The 18,054-nt window shown below is 36.5% G+C and overlaps 1 protein-coding gene across 5 annotated transcripts in view; it reads right to left on the bottom strand.

Moving 5' to 3' along the window:
- LOC136832567 (uncharacterized) overlaps positions 1 to 18,054 on the bottom strand; it is an 80,773-nt gene that overhangs the window by 6,172 nt on the left and 56,547 nt on the right. For 3 of the 5 annotated variants that reach the window (XM_067093620.1, XM_067093619.1, XM_067093624.1), the window contains exons 2-8: positions 7,770 to 10,171; positions 6,974 to 7,103; positions 4,430 to 4,471; positions 3,668 to 3,801; positions 3,040 to 3,186; positions 2,459 to 2,575; positions 350 to 524 (exon numbers count right to left, since the gene is read on the bottom strand). In XM_067093620.1, coding sequence (XP_066949721.1) covers positions 350 to 524; positions 2,459 to 2,575; positions 3,040 to 3,186; positions 3,668 to 3,801; positions 4,430 to 4,471; positions 6,974 to 7,103; positions 7,770 to 10,031 — 3,007 coding nt within the window. In that variant the 5' untranslated portion in view covers positions 10,032 to 10,171. Of the gene's footprint in view, positions 1 to 349; positions 525 to 2,458; positions 2,576 to 3,039; positions 3,187 to 3,667; positions 3,802 to 4,429; positions 4,472 to 6,973; positions 7,104 to 7,769; positions 10,172 to 13,000; positions 13,072 to 18,054 lie in introns of those variants that run through there. The other 2 variants (XM_067093623.1, XM_067093621.1) reach the window with 2 other exon arrangements.

The following is an 18,054-nucleotide window of genomic DNA, read 5'->3' as shown; positions in this document are numbered from 1 at the left end:
TACTTATTGTGGGCTACAACGGCTGCTTTACAAACCTAGGAAGGAGAGCCATAACAAACTTTACAAAACCCCCCTTCCACATAACATATCCCTTTCAACAAAGAACAGTTTACATCATTTAAAATTCCCTTAAACATTAACGTTCTGTTACAAAAAATGAACCGCAAGACAATGAAGGGTGAAAGGAAGTACTTTGGTCATTACTTTACTTAATTCATCTACAGAAAACCATATCTGTAAATACAGACGTTAGATATGGGAAACAAAAATAGTTTATTTCTACTGACATATAAGTATTACATACATTCCATGACATTTCCATTTAATAAATAGATGGGACCAGTCTTACCTAATGAACCTTTAGCAGCTCCTTTTCCTAACAATTCAGCAGCTTCTTGAGAAAGAAGTACTTTCTTTACAGCTATTTTTCTAGGTGTTAAATCATCCATATCATCAAATTCATCAGGGTCAGGTGGCACTTCACCATTCTCCTCCTCTTCGCCGACCACAACCAAACCATATTCCTGTTATGAAATCATTGTCACAATGATAAATCAAGGAAGTAGTCTAATATACACTGTTAACAACAATGATAAAATAACATTCTGTTCACAATAATGATAAAATAACATTATATTTATGTCTAAACACATTATGTTTGAATGTGGAAGCAATAATATACTGTACAACAATATGACTGCACTGGATGGAAAATTACAGAACATAACTGCTTGAGTATGCAACCAATTTATTACATGAGCTGGAAGAAAAAGTGTAAAAAAAAAAAAAAAAAAAAAAAAAAAAAAAAAAAGTTAAAATCAACTATAGTCAGTTAAGTTTCAAGGCAGAGAAAGTAACAACAGAAGCACTCTTCAATATAAAGCAACTACAGTAGAGGTACCAAATGAAATGAAAGTCACGTCATATATCTGCGAAAGTTTTTGACAAAAATTTCATGGAAAAAAGTAATGATGCAATTGAAATTACTTAGTACAGTAAATCAAATCAAGATCTAAAACAAAGACACGGAAAGGTACATCCAAAAACTTGGGATAAATCTTGTCCAACAGGGATGGGCAATGAACAGAGAAACAATCCAAAGGAGCTGTTTCATGCAAATGACGTAAGAGTTGACAAGAGAAAGGAAGATGTATTGGAAAGGACTGAGTACTAGGATGAAAAGAGATTTAAAATCAATTTACATCAAACCAGGCTTACAGTAACTGGAAAAGAAACTTAAGAAAAAATCCAGTCAGGAAAGTGGCTGTGTGGATACTATGAAAGAGGTGAATTAAATGAACAAATATCCCACAGAATCAAAAGATCGGAAGATATTTATAACTAAGCTTAAATGAGCTGAGATGGAGAAGGGGCCATAGTTTTGTGTAAGGGCAAGCTTTGAAGATAGAATATTTGTTACTTTGACAAAAAGCTGTACTGATTTATTTATAAAATAAAAAGTAACAGCAGTCTATATGAAGTCGAAACAGATTCCTGGACAACCAAAGGTAAATCTATGATGCATATATAATGCATGTATTTCTATATGCAGCAGACCTCAAATTTAAAATAGTCTGAGATTTCAAATACTGAGACAGGCATGAGATGAAAAGGGGTTACAGAGTAGTTAGTCAGCAAGGTAGTAGATATGAAATTAAAAATAAGATCACCTTAATATCCAAAAATCATAAAGGAAGTGGATGATGACTTTGACAAGATAAAAATTCAAGTATAAAGTGAGAATTGATAACTGTGGTAATTCAAAAACTGCACTGGTTTGGATAAGTGACACAAAGGGAATGAGGAACAGTTAATCAGAAAAGAAGTAAATGTGAATGAAATAGAATTAAAACCATTAAGAAAGCTAATGACACCACAAAAACAGGAGACAGATGATGAAGACTAAAGATACAATGGGAGTTCAGGCAAAAATGAGCATTGGACAGTGAAGACAACTCTTTTTGTACTGAAACCCATAAAGGTGAAAGTTTCAATGGAAATTCTGATCTACTTGATCAGTAAAAAGAAACTGTACTACTGCCTACAGGTGCACTGCAAGCAATATATTTGCATTTAAATACAGCAAACCACACGTCAAGGAATATTGGGTTATATTTTGACAGCATGAGACATCTTGCCTCTTTATTATCATGCATACTGATGAGGAAACAAGAAGTCTTGAAACTTAATAACCTAATGTTTTATTTGTTGCATGTTATTCTTGTGCTTGTGGTATTATGTAGACTACAGAGAGATAATATATGGATATAGTGTAGCAACTGGGGAGAGATTATATGCTATGTACCAAGCATATGGAAAATACTGAAACTTACAATAGTCACGCATACACTGGATAACCAGCATTTTTCTATGCAATAAGAAGGTATCTCAGTTACTTTACGAGAAAAACACCAACTGAAAAGAGAGCACAGACAGGACAGAATTAACTACAACTTACTTGTATTAACTGATCCCTCTCCTGGAGCATCCCACGCAAAATTTTGACCTCCTCCTGCAACTTTGTTGACACTTTCCGTAGCTGTTCATATTCAGTACATTTTCTACGATGCTCTTTCTGCAAGAAAGAATAACAAAAAATATTCAACTCTTATGTCACACAGCTGGACCTTTATTTTGTATGATTTTTACAGATGATATCAAGATAAGTCCCACATGTAGTTGACTGTAAAAAAGTTGGCCACCTATATTTTCATATAATAATGCTATAAAACACAATGGCAAGCGATGAAGTGAGGGTTTATTTCTGAAAGTTAGTTGGGATAAAGAATCCCTGGTAATATGATTCAATTCACAATTACAAGATGGGTATGATTGTCAAAATCAAAATAGTTTTTCTAAAAGAATTCTTAAAAGATATTTCTTTTCAAGTTCAGCCAAACATGCACCAAAGGCATCATCTTGCAAGATTCAGGAGTGAAAACAGAGGGGTAAAGAATTCCACAATCTAGATATAAATGGCATGAGGAGCCAAGTCCAAAACTTATATCAACACAACATAATAAAAAGGGAAGTACTTACATTCAACTGTGTATGTGTCTCTTCTAGTTCTGTGTATTTGTCCTTTATTAATTCAACTTCGTATGTTAACGTAGATTTCTCATTATCTAACTGAGCATTAGTAATCATAGCTTTACGGAATTTCTCATCGAGTTCTTTTAATTCCGCCTGTAAGAAAAAAACAGGAAAAATACTTATACTGTACTGTACTTTACACATTAAAAAATATACAGATCATTAAAATACTTGAGAAAAAAAAATATATGAAGATGGTTACTTTAACCTATCTCCACTGATTACTTTAATGAACCACTGAATATTTTAAACCTATGCACAAGTAAGGAATAAAGTGATGTAAATTCTAATATACAGTAGAATAAATAGATTCTTAATAATCTAAGTTGAATAAGGAGAGTAGCCTATCTTCTATCATCTAGTACTATTCTATAATAAATATTTTTTTATGGACTGAAATATCTAAATTACAGAAAACAATTACAGATACCAAATGAGAAAATACCCTTACGGATACTTATCCAATTTACTGACTAAAGTTGGAAATAGAAAATTACTTCACATGTCAATATATGGTTTACTAACCTAAGAAACCATTTCAATGAAGGATTAAGGTATTTTACAGAAATCTTACCCTTAACTCTCGAATGTTTGCTGGAAGAGCAGATTCATCAGTGGTTGAATCCTCTGATGAACGCCTTGAACTGTTGAGCACTGCTGTTCGTCCAACTGTTGTTCGAGCTGCAACAGTAGCTCGCGGTGATGGTTCTGCAAAATTCCAAGTTACTTAAAAATGTGTTAACACAAGGATACCGGGCAATAAAATTACTGTACTAAATTGAAATAATCTGCAGTTACCAAAATAAAAAAAAAAAAGAAAAACAAAGTTTTAAAACAGTCTTGAAGCACAAAAGGAAAGTCTAATATAGAATGTAGGAAGGTCATAAATACAAAATACAGTACTTTATCTTACGGTAAATACTTCAAGATCAAAGCAGCTATTAAAAGAAATGTATGTAAGATCATCAAACTAGAAATCAGTCGGCTACAATATGTGTGGCAAAAATGTTAGTTCGATTCTCTAGGACTTTAGGATCTTCAAGACAACTACAACAAAAAATAGGAAAAGGGACAACAGTAAAAGGTTTTGAAAAAAAAAAGGTGACCCAAGGAGGAACACAAGACATTAAGAATACTAAAGAAACGATGACTAATGTTCACATAAAAAATGTGGAGAACATTCATAATTTGTGGCTGATGGGGGCGATGGTGGACAACAGTTGATAGGGATATTATTAAGACAAATGCAGACGAAGGGGATTTTGAAGGGCTGAGGTGTCATTAACAAGTAGAACATTTAGTTACTTCAAACTTAACCAATCTTCTTCCTCATTACCTTCCTCCTCCTCTTCCTCATCTTCCTCCTCCTCTTCTTCCTCTGTCATTGAGTAATAAGGACAATTCCTTAGCCAAGTAATCACTTGTCTCATACAAAAGAAATTGACAACGAGAGCAATACCACAGATAATCACAATGAACACCAGAGCACATTATTATTTTAAGCTCTTGGAATTCTAGTTCAAAATGTGGTTTTACTCGACAGATAGTGAAGAATAAAGAGAACTGCTCTCCCAAGGGAAAGAAAAAAAAATTAAAATGGAGAAATTCACATAGGCCTCATAGTAGAGCATAATTCTATATCAGGTTCTATATACTGTACTACAACTGATTTACCTTCACAGAAAACTACTGAAAAATATGCAATCTGAAGAAATACAAACATAAAATGAATAAAAAATTGCACAGCATGGGAATACTTTGGTGACAAGGATTTCAACTTGCAATTAAAAAGAAAAACTGATCTTTCTCTACAATGAAAATAGTATACATTAAGTTTCTCATACATATGAAAAAATTAAATGAGGTCACAACAACAGAGGCGCTACCTGAGTGAGATGTTCTACAATCAATAGCAATTAAGGTACATACCTAAATCACCTTCACTCTTATCTTTGGTCTTTAAATCAAAAGCCATATGGCTCCTCCTCTAGACATATAAATGTTAATATCCAGATTCTATTTTGAGTACGTCACGAAAGTTCAATGAGTTTATTCAGGACATTCGCCCATCTAGCAAAGATCCAAAAGCTTAAAGTGAAAAATATTTCAAACCAGAATTGTTCATGGTGGCTAATAGACTTAGAACACAAAATTAAAGATCTATAACTTCAGATTTTCTAGTTTCCTATTTTGTTACACAGATAAAATACAGTACAGTGTAAAAGTGCAAACATCTTAAATAACACTGAACAGTATTAGTCAGCACTCACAGGAGCAAGTACAGTATGCCAAAATGGAATTCACTACACTATGGCTACTAGAGCTGTAAAATGAACAGCCTTCCAAAGTCAAGTCAATAATAAGCAAAATAATAAGAGGTAAAAGGAAGATGTTTATGGGTACATATTTTTTGGTTGACTAAAATGCTGCTTACATAAGGAACTGAGGCTTTCTTTTATACTAGGCAGTTCCTTTGTAATTTACCATAAGTGTACAGCAATAAAAAATGAGTTTACAGTTAATAATCATATCAACGGTTGATGAACTTCATCACTTCATCAGCTGCATCCTCTTCATAAGATTTCTGTACTATTAATGTATATGGAAAATAGCAAAATGTATATAACAAAGGGACACACTCAAATTGTCCTTTCGAAACAAATTAAGGTACAGGTACACTGGTAAGCTACTGAAGCCCATAATAGAAGGGGTGTCATAAAAACCAACACTATATGAAATCTTTTTTTGTACCATGAGATATAAATGTGTTTTAAAGTCCTTAACTTCTAAAAAGACACACTTTCCCATTTACTACAAATGCACAGACATTCCTTTCAGGAACCCTCTTCCTGGCAATCCTCTCATTGAATTTAAAAATAACAAAGATCCTGAATAGGAATAAGACCCATCAAATAATAACTTACAAGAAACTTTAAACATTACAACGAGCTGCAAGTACAAACAACACTGAGCTAAATATGACCCATGACAACTTTTAAAATACGTGTATAATTCTGAGTACTGTACTAGACCTTAACCCTGACTGGCAGAAAGGTCAGTTACCATGGAGCTAACAAGAGCTTATGCCTTTCTCAAGAGCATTTACTTCAGCACTTGCCTTTTTAATTACAGATGGATATGAAAAAATTTCTAGTTCTGATATTTCATAAAAAGCTCTTTGTAAACTGATGCTAAAGTCCATTTGCACTACTCGCTAGAAGGTACGTATCACTTAGGTCAAGAGTAACTGGACTAATAATGAACCCGCAATTGATTCTGTATGAACTTAATCCATTTTTTGTCCGGTAAACCCGTTTTCAAAACTAGAAGATGCACCAATGGAACACTGAATTACTACTGCACAATAAGACACTGCTGCTGCTTATACTGGTATATCACTCAAATATTTTAGTCATACCAGTAAGGAAATCACTGCCTTAACCATTTACCATGACAGTCTTCTGAGATACAAGTCCTTGAGCCCTTTACAATAATCACTGAAAATGAACTCGCCACAGATTGACCGTAGCAATTTCAGAGCAGTCATGAAAATTAACACCTAATTTTTCTCCTTGCTAAGAAGTGGAAAACATTAAGACCTCACTCATACAATAAGATCTTACTCATAGAACGTCAAAACCTAAGAAATTTGACTGCTGCAAAGACATGCTAAAGGATTGGGCTAGAAAGAAACTGCTACCTCTGTGGTGCCGGCAGTTGTACACCCTAAGAAATAGCAGTGATACTGCAATACTTACTTTTAAATGCTGAATAATTAACAAAGAAAAACTAAAAGGTAAAATAACACAGCTAATAGACAAAATGAATAAATTTCTTGGTCTAATTTTCAGCAATTGCTCTGCAAAGTAGCTTAACTCACCTGCAAATGATGGAGCAAACTGTTTCTCCTCTTCATTTTCCTGATCTTGCTGCTGCTTTTCTAGTTCTCGGAGCCGCAGTTCCCTCGCTTCCGCTCTTGCAGCTCTTCGTTGAGCTAATCTTGCTTCAGCCTGGGTAAAGAATGAAGGTTACTTAGTTTCCATTAAATTTTGCATCTTACAATGTCTATGATAAAAACTCTAAGAATATGATAATTAACAGAAATGCATGAATATGTTTTGAAACCAAAGTCAAATTCTAAAAACTTAAAAGTATTTAAAACTTAAAAGTATTTAAAGTGCAAAAATGAAAACACAAAACCAATTTTAATCTAAGTTGACTGTTTCTGTTTTATCCAATTAACTTCACAGATTTAAACAAAGCATAATTTTACATAATAAACTCACCACATTACAGTGTAATTCCGTATCTTAATACAATCTTTAAATACTGTTCAAAAGGTAAAACACAATGCCTGGTAAATGATCTAACAGAAACTACCAATTCTTCAGATCAATTCTGTTATACTTTACTGACCAACAGTGTACTTTTACTAATTTACCTTTAGCAAGTGGAACACACTGCTATGTTGCAAAAAGCTTGCAACATGAGACAAACCTCTATTTATCCCACATATCAAAAGATGTTTCCTTCCATAAAAATGCTGTCTCATCAATCAGCATTCATTCTAATGATGTTCTAATGAAATTCTCCAGACATCACCTGAATTTGTAATGCCATCTTCATAAATCAAATAAACAGTACACAATACACAACAGACATCAATACCAACTTACTTCCTCATGAGACATAAGCACGGCCTGTTGCAAAAAACGTTCTCCAACAGGATCTGGGCTAAAGACCTCTTCGGTTTCTTTTAATGGAGACTTGTGTCTAATTTTTGTGGGAGATGTACATTTGGGTGATGTGACACCTTCATCTTTATTTTTCTCACCCTCACTTGGGATGATCACTTTAAGATTACCACCTTGCTTTGGACTTGATAAAGCAGGCTGAGATTTAGAAGTTTCTAAGCTAGTATTTACATCAGTAGGAACTTTTTCAGGGAGTTTAACACTTTCACCACTACACTGACTTGGGGTATCTGAGTCACTAACTACTAGAGAATTTTGATCCTCCTCCACTGAGTTTACAGTGTCCCTAGAATTTTCAGTTTTGTCTTCTACAGTTGAAACTTCACTAGGTGGTGTGATCATACCATCTTCTTCACTATCTGCAAATGAATCGTCTACTACTTTTGCTCCACGCTCCTCTTCAACATTTGCACGTACAATGGCTCCTGGATTAGGGGAAACTGGCAGACTATAATAACCACTATCTTTGATGTGTTCCGAATTTTCATCAGAAGTGTTCAAACGACTTCCCGATGGGCTTCCTTCCTTCGTATTGCTATCTGAGGTTTTCTCACTCACTTCTGTGGATGTCTGTTGCTGATCAACATCAATGACATCAGTTGGATGAATGTCATCACCACTATTTTCAATCATTACATTTCCTGTTTTTTGTTTTCCATTAGAATGAACATTTAAGTCATCATGGACTGAAGGGCTATCTATATGAGACTCAGCAATATTCTCAATAGCAACCGAATTGTCTGCACAACGATCTACACTATCTTCAACCTTGTCCCCATTGTTACTGACAGTCTTATCCACAGTTGATTCCTCCTCTTCAGATAACCTGTCAAGTTCTTCATCCAAAAGATCATCTAATTCCTCATTAAAAACATCACTAGAAGCAGCAGAGATATTTGAAAGTTTTCTGACAAGCTTCTCTGAACCCGACACTCTTCTTACCTTACGAACTTCCTCAAAATCTGAAGACTCTCCTCCAAGACTAGAATCAAGTTGAATAAAGCCCCTTGCATCTTCATATTCAGAAGAACCTCGCTTCCTGTTGTAACCATGTTGATCAGTGCTATCACTATCTATTAAAGCAGAATTTATTGCTTCTGGTCCTAAGTCAGAAGAAGCGTGACTAGTTTCAAGGTTTTGAGATTTTGTGTCATTTACAAAATTCTCTCCTGGCCCTTGACAATGACCATTCTTATCATCATCTTCCCAGTCCTCCTGAGCAGAATCAAAGTCCTCATCACTGTCTTGACTACTGGTAACATTTTCACTTGCATGTCTTTCACTTTTTCCAATACTTTCTTCTTGTAATTCCTCAGCTTCATTATCAGTGTTTACATTCTCTGTACTTTCATCATGAGATGCCTTTTCACATGCTGACAAATAAGATGTCTTTTCTTCACTTATACTTCCGATTTCCTCATTGTCAGAAGAGAAGCACTGTTTGCCCGCACCTGTTTCAAATACAATATCATCAACTTCCATTTCTACATTTTGCTGAGCTCCTGTTGAATACTCAACATCTTCAAAACCTTCTTGTTGATCTCTCTTCTCCACAAGACCTTTATCATCACACTCATTTTCACCATCCTGGCTATGTCCAGAACTGGTAACAGAAACATCTTGGTCTGTTTCTTCAACACTAGATTTTGTGTTTAATTCTAAAGATCCTGAAGAACTTCTGTCACCTTGCTGATCATAATTCAAAGATACATCTGTTTCGTTATCTTTTGATCTCAAAATCTCCCCATCAGCTTCTTCATTATCTCCCTTGATACAATTACTTTCATCGTAAATATCTTTATCAAAAGCACCAAAAGACCTATCGTGCTCCTGTGAGAAAGACTCTTCAACAGAGGATAGGACTTCATCTACAAAGGAATGGTCCTCCTGCAGTCCACCTAACTTGACAGTTCCGTCGTCGTCCACGTAGAAATCCTCTACCTGGTGTATCACAGCCTCTTCGGGCAAATGACTACTGACTTTCCCATTCACAGCCTTCTTCTCCTTAACAGGCTTCACTTTTTTCTTAAGCTTCCCAGACTTTGAAGGGGACAGGGACGACCCTACCAAGGCTTCTCTCACTCGCTCCGTTTTCCCCTTTCTCTTGGGTTCTTCTTCATTGGATTCATCATCTTTTCCCTTTCCCTTCTCCTTCTTTTTGAACATAGGAAATAGCTTACTCATGCTGAAAAGCTTTCTAGTGCTTGTTTGTCATTCGTTTTCAATTTTCAAATTAAGCCTGAAGTAAATGATTTTCAATCACTTTCACTATTCACATTTGCTATTTTTACTATAGTTCTGGGATAGATAAATATAATCTGTATCTGAAAAGGTTTTAAATTGCATAAATGAAAAGGAACAGTAATGGAGAAAAAAAAAAAAAACAGGTAATATACATGATAAGTACTGTACCAAATTTTAACAAAAACAGGTAATATACATGATAAGTACTGTACTAAATTTTAACAACAAACTATTAATAAAAGTGTGCTTTGGTGATAAATGCTCAGATGATGATAAAATGGTTCTTAAAAATGTGTACAATTTTACCTAAAACATGTATCTCAATATATTGTATTTAAAAAAACTTACACGATGTACAATTTTCTCTTCCATACTTTTTCTTAATTTCTTTCCAGCCTTGTACAGCTCAGGACACCAAGTGACCTGTTATACTGAAACATTAAAGTATAAGACTTCCAACAAAATCCTCGACTCGTAATGTCACCAGCTGTTTCCCAATTCTGATATAAAAGCCGGTTGCAAAAATGTAAACTAAAAAGTTTTTCCAACTTCATAATCTCAGTTATAAAAACAGAAGTTAAAAATTGCAACACAGATCCACCAATCCACTGCTCTGAGAAACAAGTTTACTTTGTATATAAATAAAAAAAAAAATGTTTTCTGACAAAGTTGAACTTTGAAAACTATTGCTAACCTTATTCATCGCCTATCTGTCTAGTACTTGAAACATACAAAAGCACTCCAGCAAACGTGCAAGACCTTTAATATTAAGTAAACGAAGTTAAGGCCAGTATTGCAACACAGCTTAGGTAATGCTTACATGTTTGCAATACGAGAGTGCGAGCTACGGGGGAGATACAATGACGAATTGCACAGAAGGCCAAGATTAAGTTTCCTGTGGCAAGAGTGGTAGTGGGGCTTGAGGGAAGGGGGAGTGGAGGAGTTCTTGCTCTTCCAGATTCAGTTAACTAAACTGCGTTTATAAAATAACTCGCAGCCAATACAATATTATTATAATTTCTACTTAGTGACAATGAATTTATCTGAAAGATTACTTGACATCTATTGAAGACAGCTCCCATTTACAATATATGAAATAGACATCTAGTTTGTAAGCAGCTCTTATAACTGCAACAATGACGCAGATTAGTTAATACTCGAGTATTCTAGAGCACCTGAAACATGCATAAGAATAACTACATCTTTTTCTAACACTTAAACACTGTAGTGCAATGCTTAACTGTACACAATCTGTGTGTGAATGTGTGTGTGTGTGTGTGTGTCATCCAAATATGCTCAAGTATAATCATACCGAGTGTCTGAATAAAACGACGTTAAAGCAAGTATAATCATACCGAGTGTCTGAATAAAACGACGTTAAAAGTCTAAATATCGAAAAAACGTATGAAGAAGAGACTTGGCGGCGACACCAGTAAGTCAAGTAAAGAAAAACCCCTTGCCATAAAAAATAACAAAAAAATAAAAGGATAAAAATCCGAGTAAACAGTTATGTCATGGGGGCCGGGCCAGTCATCTCCCAACACAGACAACGCAAACAGTTCTGACAAATGAACGAGGATTAGGTTTTATAATAGGGGCATGACGAAATGTCGTCACCTCACCGTTGCCCATGATAATGAAACACTCACGGCCAAGATGCCCAGTTACACTTCGATATGATGAAAATGATGACGACGACGACGACGACGGTTGGTAAAAGGATGATAAATAAGATTTTCCAGAGAGAGAGAGAGAGAGAGAGAGAGAGAGAGAGAGAGAGAGAGAGAGAGAGAGAGAGAGAATGTGACCTGATACGTCAGCAGTAACAATGTCTTTCGATAATTTCTCGTTTCCCGTTGGGAAAATACAGGTATTAAACGCGCAATAATACCCAGTAGTATAATGCAAACATTTTACTCCCGTATTTCAAATTGAACTCCACCACCGACTCACATACTGCTCGGACAATCACCGAAAACTTCGGAACAAAAGCTTTAATTATAATAATGAACTTAAGTTAAACACGCTCCATTTCAATAAATATAATGGGGACTCAAAAAAATCCCAGCCAGTGACTGCAATGCACCAACACGAACGCTATACACGCAACTGACTAAAAGGAAAGCTTAAAAGCATAAAATAATTAACCAAATATGCACGCACGCATCCACCTACCCAGTTGAATACACAAACCTTCTGAAACGTGAGTGCATGTTCTGACCTCTACTGTCACAAAGCAAAAAGTTCACATATATAAAAAGTATCATTACTAAAGTATGGTCAAGCATATGCGATATCTGAAGGTAAATTTCATCAAATAATTATTTTCCAAGATTCCGTCGGCAGCCATGTTTACGTTATCATGTTCACAAGGGAAGTCGAAGGTTCTTCACGATTTACGAGGTAGCAAGGTCTAGACCTCGCGAGGTAGCGGGAGTAGATAAAAACTGACCAGAATGAGTATGCCACAATGATTTTAATATTCTTATGAAACCGTTTATAGTCCAAATGTAGTTTTTTTTTCTCGATACTACAATCCAGGGCTTGCAAATTTTCCGGCGTTCTGGAGCGTTTTTCCCAAGCGGGCGGCTGAAAAGGGAAATTTCGAAACCACACGCTTCACACATCAGAAGGATCAAATTAAATGTGACTCCTGTACGTTCACGCGAGACGAAGAATTCCGAAACAAACACTAACAACCTTCTGGAGCCACAGGTGTCTAGGCTACACAACAGAGCAGAATAGCGTCAGTGTCCAATGTCCTCACATTAACTTGCGGCCAATGAAAACTTTCCGTACAAAAGTGAAGCGCCAATTTTAGAAGCAACCAAAGACATTTCCAAAAGACCTATTTTGGATTAAGTGTTCGACAGTCTTCACTTTCATTCATCACTCTCTTAATTGCCCACACAGGCTGACGAAATCTTAGGAGGACGATGTGCCAGTTCACCTGGCCCAACAGCTTAATCTAGAGCACACTGATAACATCCACACCAACAACTACGTGCCTACTTATTTTTCCACACCTGTACTTCCCCAAACATCTGTTCAAAACACAGGTGTTCGCGCTATGACTACCGCTGGGAGGGGTCAACTATACACAAGCAGGATGGGGCTCGCTCATTTTCTAAATTTCTCTCTTTGTCATTCGCTTCTGCATTAACAAAAAACTTGAGAAAAATGGCCCGAACTTCCACTTGTTCGTGCTGAAATCTTTGAATAACAACTTTTTTTTTTAACTACAAATATGCCAGTCTCAGTTTGATAAAAATACCAACGATAACATCAACACAGGTAGACAAAAGCCAACACCTGTAAATGAGGGGTGATTCATCCAACAAGTGCCCCACGTATTGCTAAATTATAATTTCCAAATCAGAAGCATTAACTTGAAACATCTGCGTCCTCATTTTCGAAGCACACATTAAACGTCGCAATGAGTCGATTGTACAATAAACAATAAGCTCCCAAAGCGCCTGCAAGAACTTACCTCCCCCCCCCAACCCCCGCCGCCAACGAAGCCTATTTCACCCATCCCAAGGAGGTTAGATTCCCCATCCATTCGCCGCCCCCTCCCTCTTCCCCCTTAATCCACATCCCAGCAGACACGATCCAAATCCAAACACAATCTTGGGATGCAAAAATGGATTTACGTCCCCCTTGAATTTAGGGATTCTTCAGAATAAAGACTAGATAATCCGGCTAAACTCCAATCCTCTTGAGAGAGAGAGAGAGAGAGAGAGAGAGAGAGAGAGAGAGAGAGAGAACACCTGGACGGACAGGGCAGGAACGACCTTGAGTGCTACACCCACACCTGAACACAGATCCATTCTAGGAGGACACCAGGGACAAAATATCAGCATCATGCCTATCCCCGTCCTGCTTACATCTCTCTCTCTCTCTCTCTCTCTCTCTCTCTCTCTCTCTCTCTCGTTTGTTACTTAAAAAGGAGATATTTTGATGACTACGTAAAAAGAAAATAATAACAAAGCATTTGTACGTAAGTAGAAAATAACAAAGCATTTGTACGTAAAAAGAAAATAATAACAAAGCATTTGTACATAAATAGAAAATAACAACAAAGCATTTGTACGTAAACAGAAAATAACAACAAAGCATTTGTACGTAAACAGAAAATAATAACAAAGCATTTATACATAAATAGAAAATAATAACAAAGCATTTGTACGTAAAAAGAACATAACAGAGCATTTGTACATAAACAGAAAATAATAACAAAGCATTTGTACGTAAAAAGAACATAACAGAGCATTTGTACGTAAACAGAAAATAACAAAGCGTTTGTACGTAAAAAGGAAATAGCAAAGCATTTGTACGTAAATAGAAAATGATAACCAAGCATTTGTACGTAAAAAGAACATAACAAAACATTTGTACGTAAACAGAAAATAATAACAAAGCATTTGTACGCAAAAAGAAAGTAATAACAAAGCATTTGTACACAAAAAGAAAATAACAACAAAGCATTTGTACGTAAAAATAAAATAACAAAGCTTATGTTATATCCTTCACTACATCAGACCAAAGGCTACTTTAAGGAAGAAACGCTTCCTCCCAATAATAAAAAAATAAAAATAAATACATGAATAAAGAAGGATCGAAATATATAAAACAACGATCACATGTATCATAATTTATGAAAATACAGACACGTGTGAGTCTGCATGTGCGTGTGATTACGACAGACGGACACACGGAGATCAGGACGCGTTTCCAAACGGCATTGTTTTACTAGTTCCGCAAACATTCAATTGTAACGAAAATCCTTGATGCAAACAAACATCAAAGGTTATTTTTACCTTTTCACTACCGTTTACATTACAACAACAACAAGAGATTTTTCTGTACATGAAAAACAATTACAATAAACATTAATTTTTGTATACTAAATGAAGTTTTAGGTGTAAAGACACTGGGATACGTACAGATAATCGAGTCTAAAAACAACACAATAAACAAACTTGAACTTAAATACCGGACAAGCAATAAAAAAATATATACCTTTATACGTATAAAAAGGCGTTAATATACCTTCATACGCATATAAAGGCATTAATATACACGAATAACGTAACACCAACAAGCAAAGAAGACAAACAAGGTCTTGGTCCAACTCGCAAGATTTCAAAGTACCGAAACAGGTTTTGTATGCCCTCAACTGCCAAGAATTGGAATGATCTCTCCTGCTTCCGTTTTCCTTCGTTCTTATGATATTCCTCCTTTTAAAATCGAGTCGACTATGCAGTTAGGATACCCCAATTTTGCTTACTTCTTCTTCTCTTTAAAGTCTGTGCTACATACGTGTATCAGATAGCTCGAAGCATCGGTATTGGCAAAATGAAAACATAAACGAGAGAGAGAGAAGAGAGAGAGAGAGAGAGAGAGAGAGAGAGAGAGAGAGGGGGTGGGGAGGGCAGTCTCTGACCATGAATCAACGCAGCTCACAAGAAGAAAAAAATACCCGTTATGGCAAAACAAGTACAGGAATTGAGCGTGGTGCCCCAAGGGAGGTCATATTCCACCACTCATGCAATAAAGGTCATGGCAGGTCAAGAAGTTAGTGTGCAAAGGGAAGCCCCTGAGAGAGAGAGAGAGAGAGAGAGAGAGAGAGAGAGAGAGAGAGAGAGAGAGAGAAGTACAATCCTAGTCACCTACATATGACACCAAAGCCGCCATATCCTTCAAAATATTCAGCAGTTACGATATACAAAAATAAATCCGAACGCTTCACTTTCCTCTCTCTCTCTCCCCTAGTTCGGTACTTCAATGAAAATGCGAACAGGCTTCCGCTCATTAATGCATGAAGCTTACAGCGTGTAGTCTCGTTTTGTATTTTCACGGCAAACCAGTCCCCATATAAAAACACAGCGTGTATGCAAGGTTACAGCACTATGATTGTCAACAATTTGGTAATTTTTCCATGCACATGCATATACGCAAGTATTGAAACAGACGATAATGGAATACTCCCTTATAAACATAAGAAAATCATTTATCCATAAAATTTATTTTTTTCCCTCTCTCTCTCTCACGCACACACACACACACACACACACACACACACAACCGGGTAAAAAAGCATAAAAGCATAACATATTACACGGACCTTGCCCTATATTCCTAGAATGCAGTTATGGTCATTAAAAATAATTAGTCCGTTCCAAATATTGCATATGAGAGAGAGAGAGAGAGAGAGAGAGAGAGAGAGAGAGAGAGAGAGAGAGAGAGAGAGAGAGAGAGAGATAAACATTAACTCCTTCGAGTGACATTAGCTTAATTTCCAGAGCGACAATATGAAGAATACATATTTTTTTTTTATCCACCTTTGAAAAAGCCAAAATTTGAAATACTACATTAAATGAGCTTTTCAGCGTTACGCTATTTCTCCAATGGTTTAAAAAAAAAAAGTAAAATCATCTGTCACTGCCACAATCACACTCACAGCGTTAAAACCTTGGACCACCTCACAGCCTTTGTATCTGCGCAGTTAAATCAGCTTTTGGTAAAAAATGACAAAAACTGAATACCACAAAAGTTTTGCAACATTGCAAATGGTTTTAAACAAGCAAGCTCAATGCAAGAGTAAACATCAGTCATAAACGAAGAAAATAATATGTTTGGTTACAAATTACAGCCAAAGATTACTCTTATTTTTTTGAAGTTATATTCACAAGCACGTTCCAAGCGAACTAAACCAATTACCTCTTTCACTTGCACATATATTTCAAACGAACAATTCGAACAAACCCTGTTTATGTGTTTGTGTGTTTGAACGTGCCAGCAACAAACATCAATGAACATTAACTTCCCATTACTGTAAAAAACCTCTATAATAAATTTCAAGCCATACACCTCCCCTCATTTGCCTCTCATAGCAATTACCCTCACAAAACCTCCTAAATTCCTTCAACCCTTTTTGCCTGCGTCCTTTTCCTGGTGAAAGGCGAACTTAGCAACAACAACGACGGGCGACGCAGGCAACGAACACCCGCCCGACCGACGAAGGGGGGGCTGCTGTAGGTGACGGTGCCCTTTTAAGTCGCTGGGCAGAATCTGAGTCAAGGAGATGCTCCCCTTATACGTCAGCCGGAACTGCATTGGCGATGAAGATCACGTCCGAGATAAACACGCGGCAGCCGAGGCACAAAAGGAAGGGAGAAACTCAACGGTGCGATTTTGGTGGTTCTCGATAGTAAAGGCGGTTTGTTTTTAACAGAGGAAACTGTGTCAGTCTTCGTGGGTTTTTCTTGTCAACTTACGTACGTCCCTCTCTCGGTTAGGTGTCGGGTTGTCTGTCTAGATTCTAATTAAGCTATCTCTCTCTCTCTCTCTCTCTCTCTTTCCTTTTGCTTGTTTGGTTGTGCCTTCAATGATACAAATCATTTTCCACTGCACGTAAAAAAAATCCATAACACACAATCTGCATTACACTCGGTCACATTCCAGCAATCAAGAAACATATTACCCATCTCTCTCTCTCCTTCTTCTTCTTCTTCTTCTTGTGGTCAAACCTTACAACTGGTGCTAACCATTTTCCACTACACATAACAAAACCAAAATCATGCAATTTGCATTACACAGCAACTCCGGCAAAAAGGCACATAATCCGCCCATCTTTCTCTCTCTTCTTCTGCTTGTTTGGTCAAAACCTCAACTAGCGCCAACCATTTTACACTGCACGTGAAAAACCCTCATCACGCAATTTGTATTACGCTCAGTCATACTCCAACGAAAAGGCGCATAGGCACCCCCACACCACCCTCTCTCTCTCTCAGAGTGAGATCAACTTATAAAAACCAGTGACACCTTTGCCACTCGAACTTCCCTCAGTGAAACCTGATTCGTCGCCGTTCGGGAAGAAAACAAAACCCACAATCGCTTTCTCCTTTGCAATCGACTCCATCAACTCTTTTCGGATCATAGAGAGGTCTTGTTACCTCTA

The sequence above is a fragment of the Macrobrachium rosenbergii genome, chromosome 50 (genome assembly GCF_040412425.1).
Source record: "Macrobrachium rosenbergii isolate ZJJX-2024 chromosome 50, ASM4041242v1, whole genome shotgun sequence".
NCBI classification, from domain to species: Eukaryota; Metazoa; Arthropoda; class Malacostraca; order Decapoda; family Palaemonidae; genus Macrobrachium; species Macrobrachium rosenbergii.
Note: the sequence above shows the minus strand (reverse complement) of the source record. Positions and strands in the feature narration are given on the sequence as shown.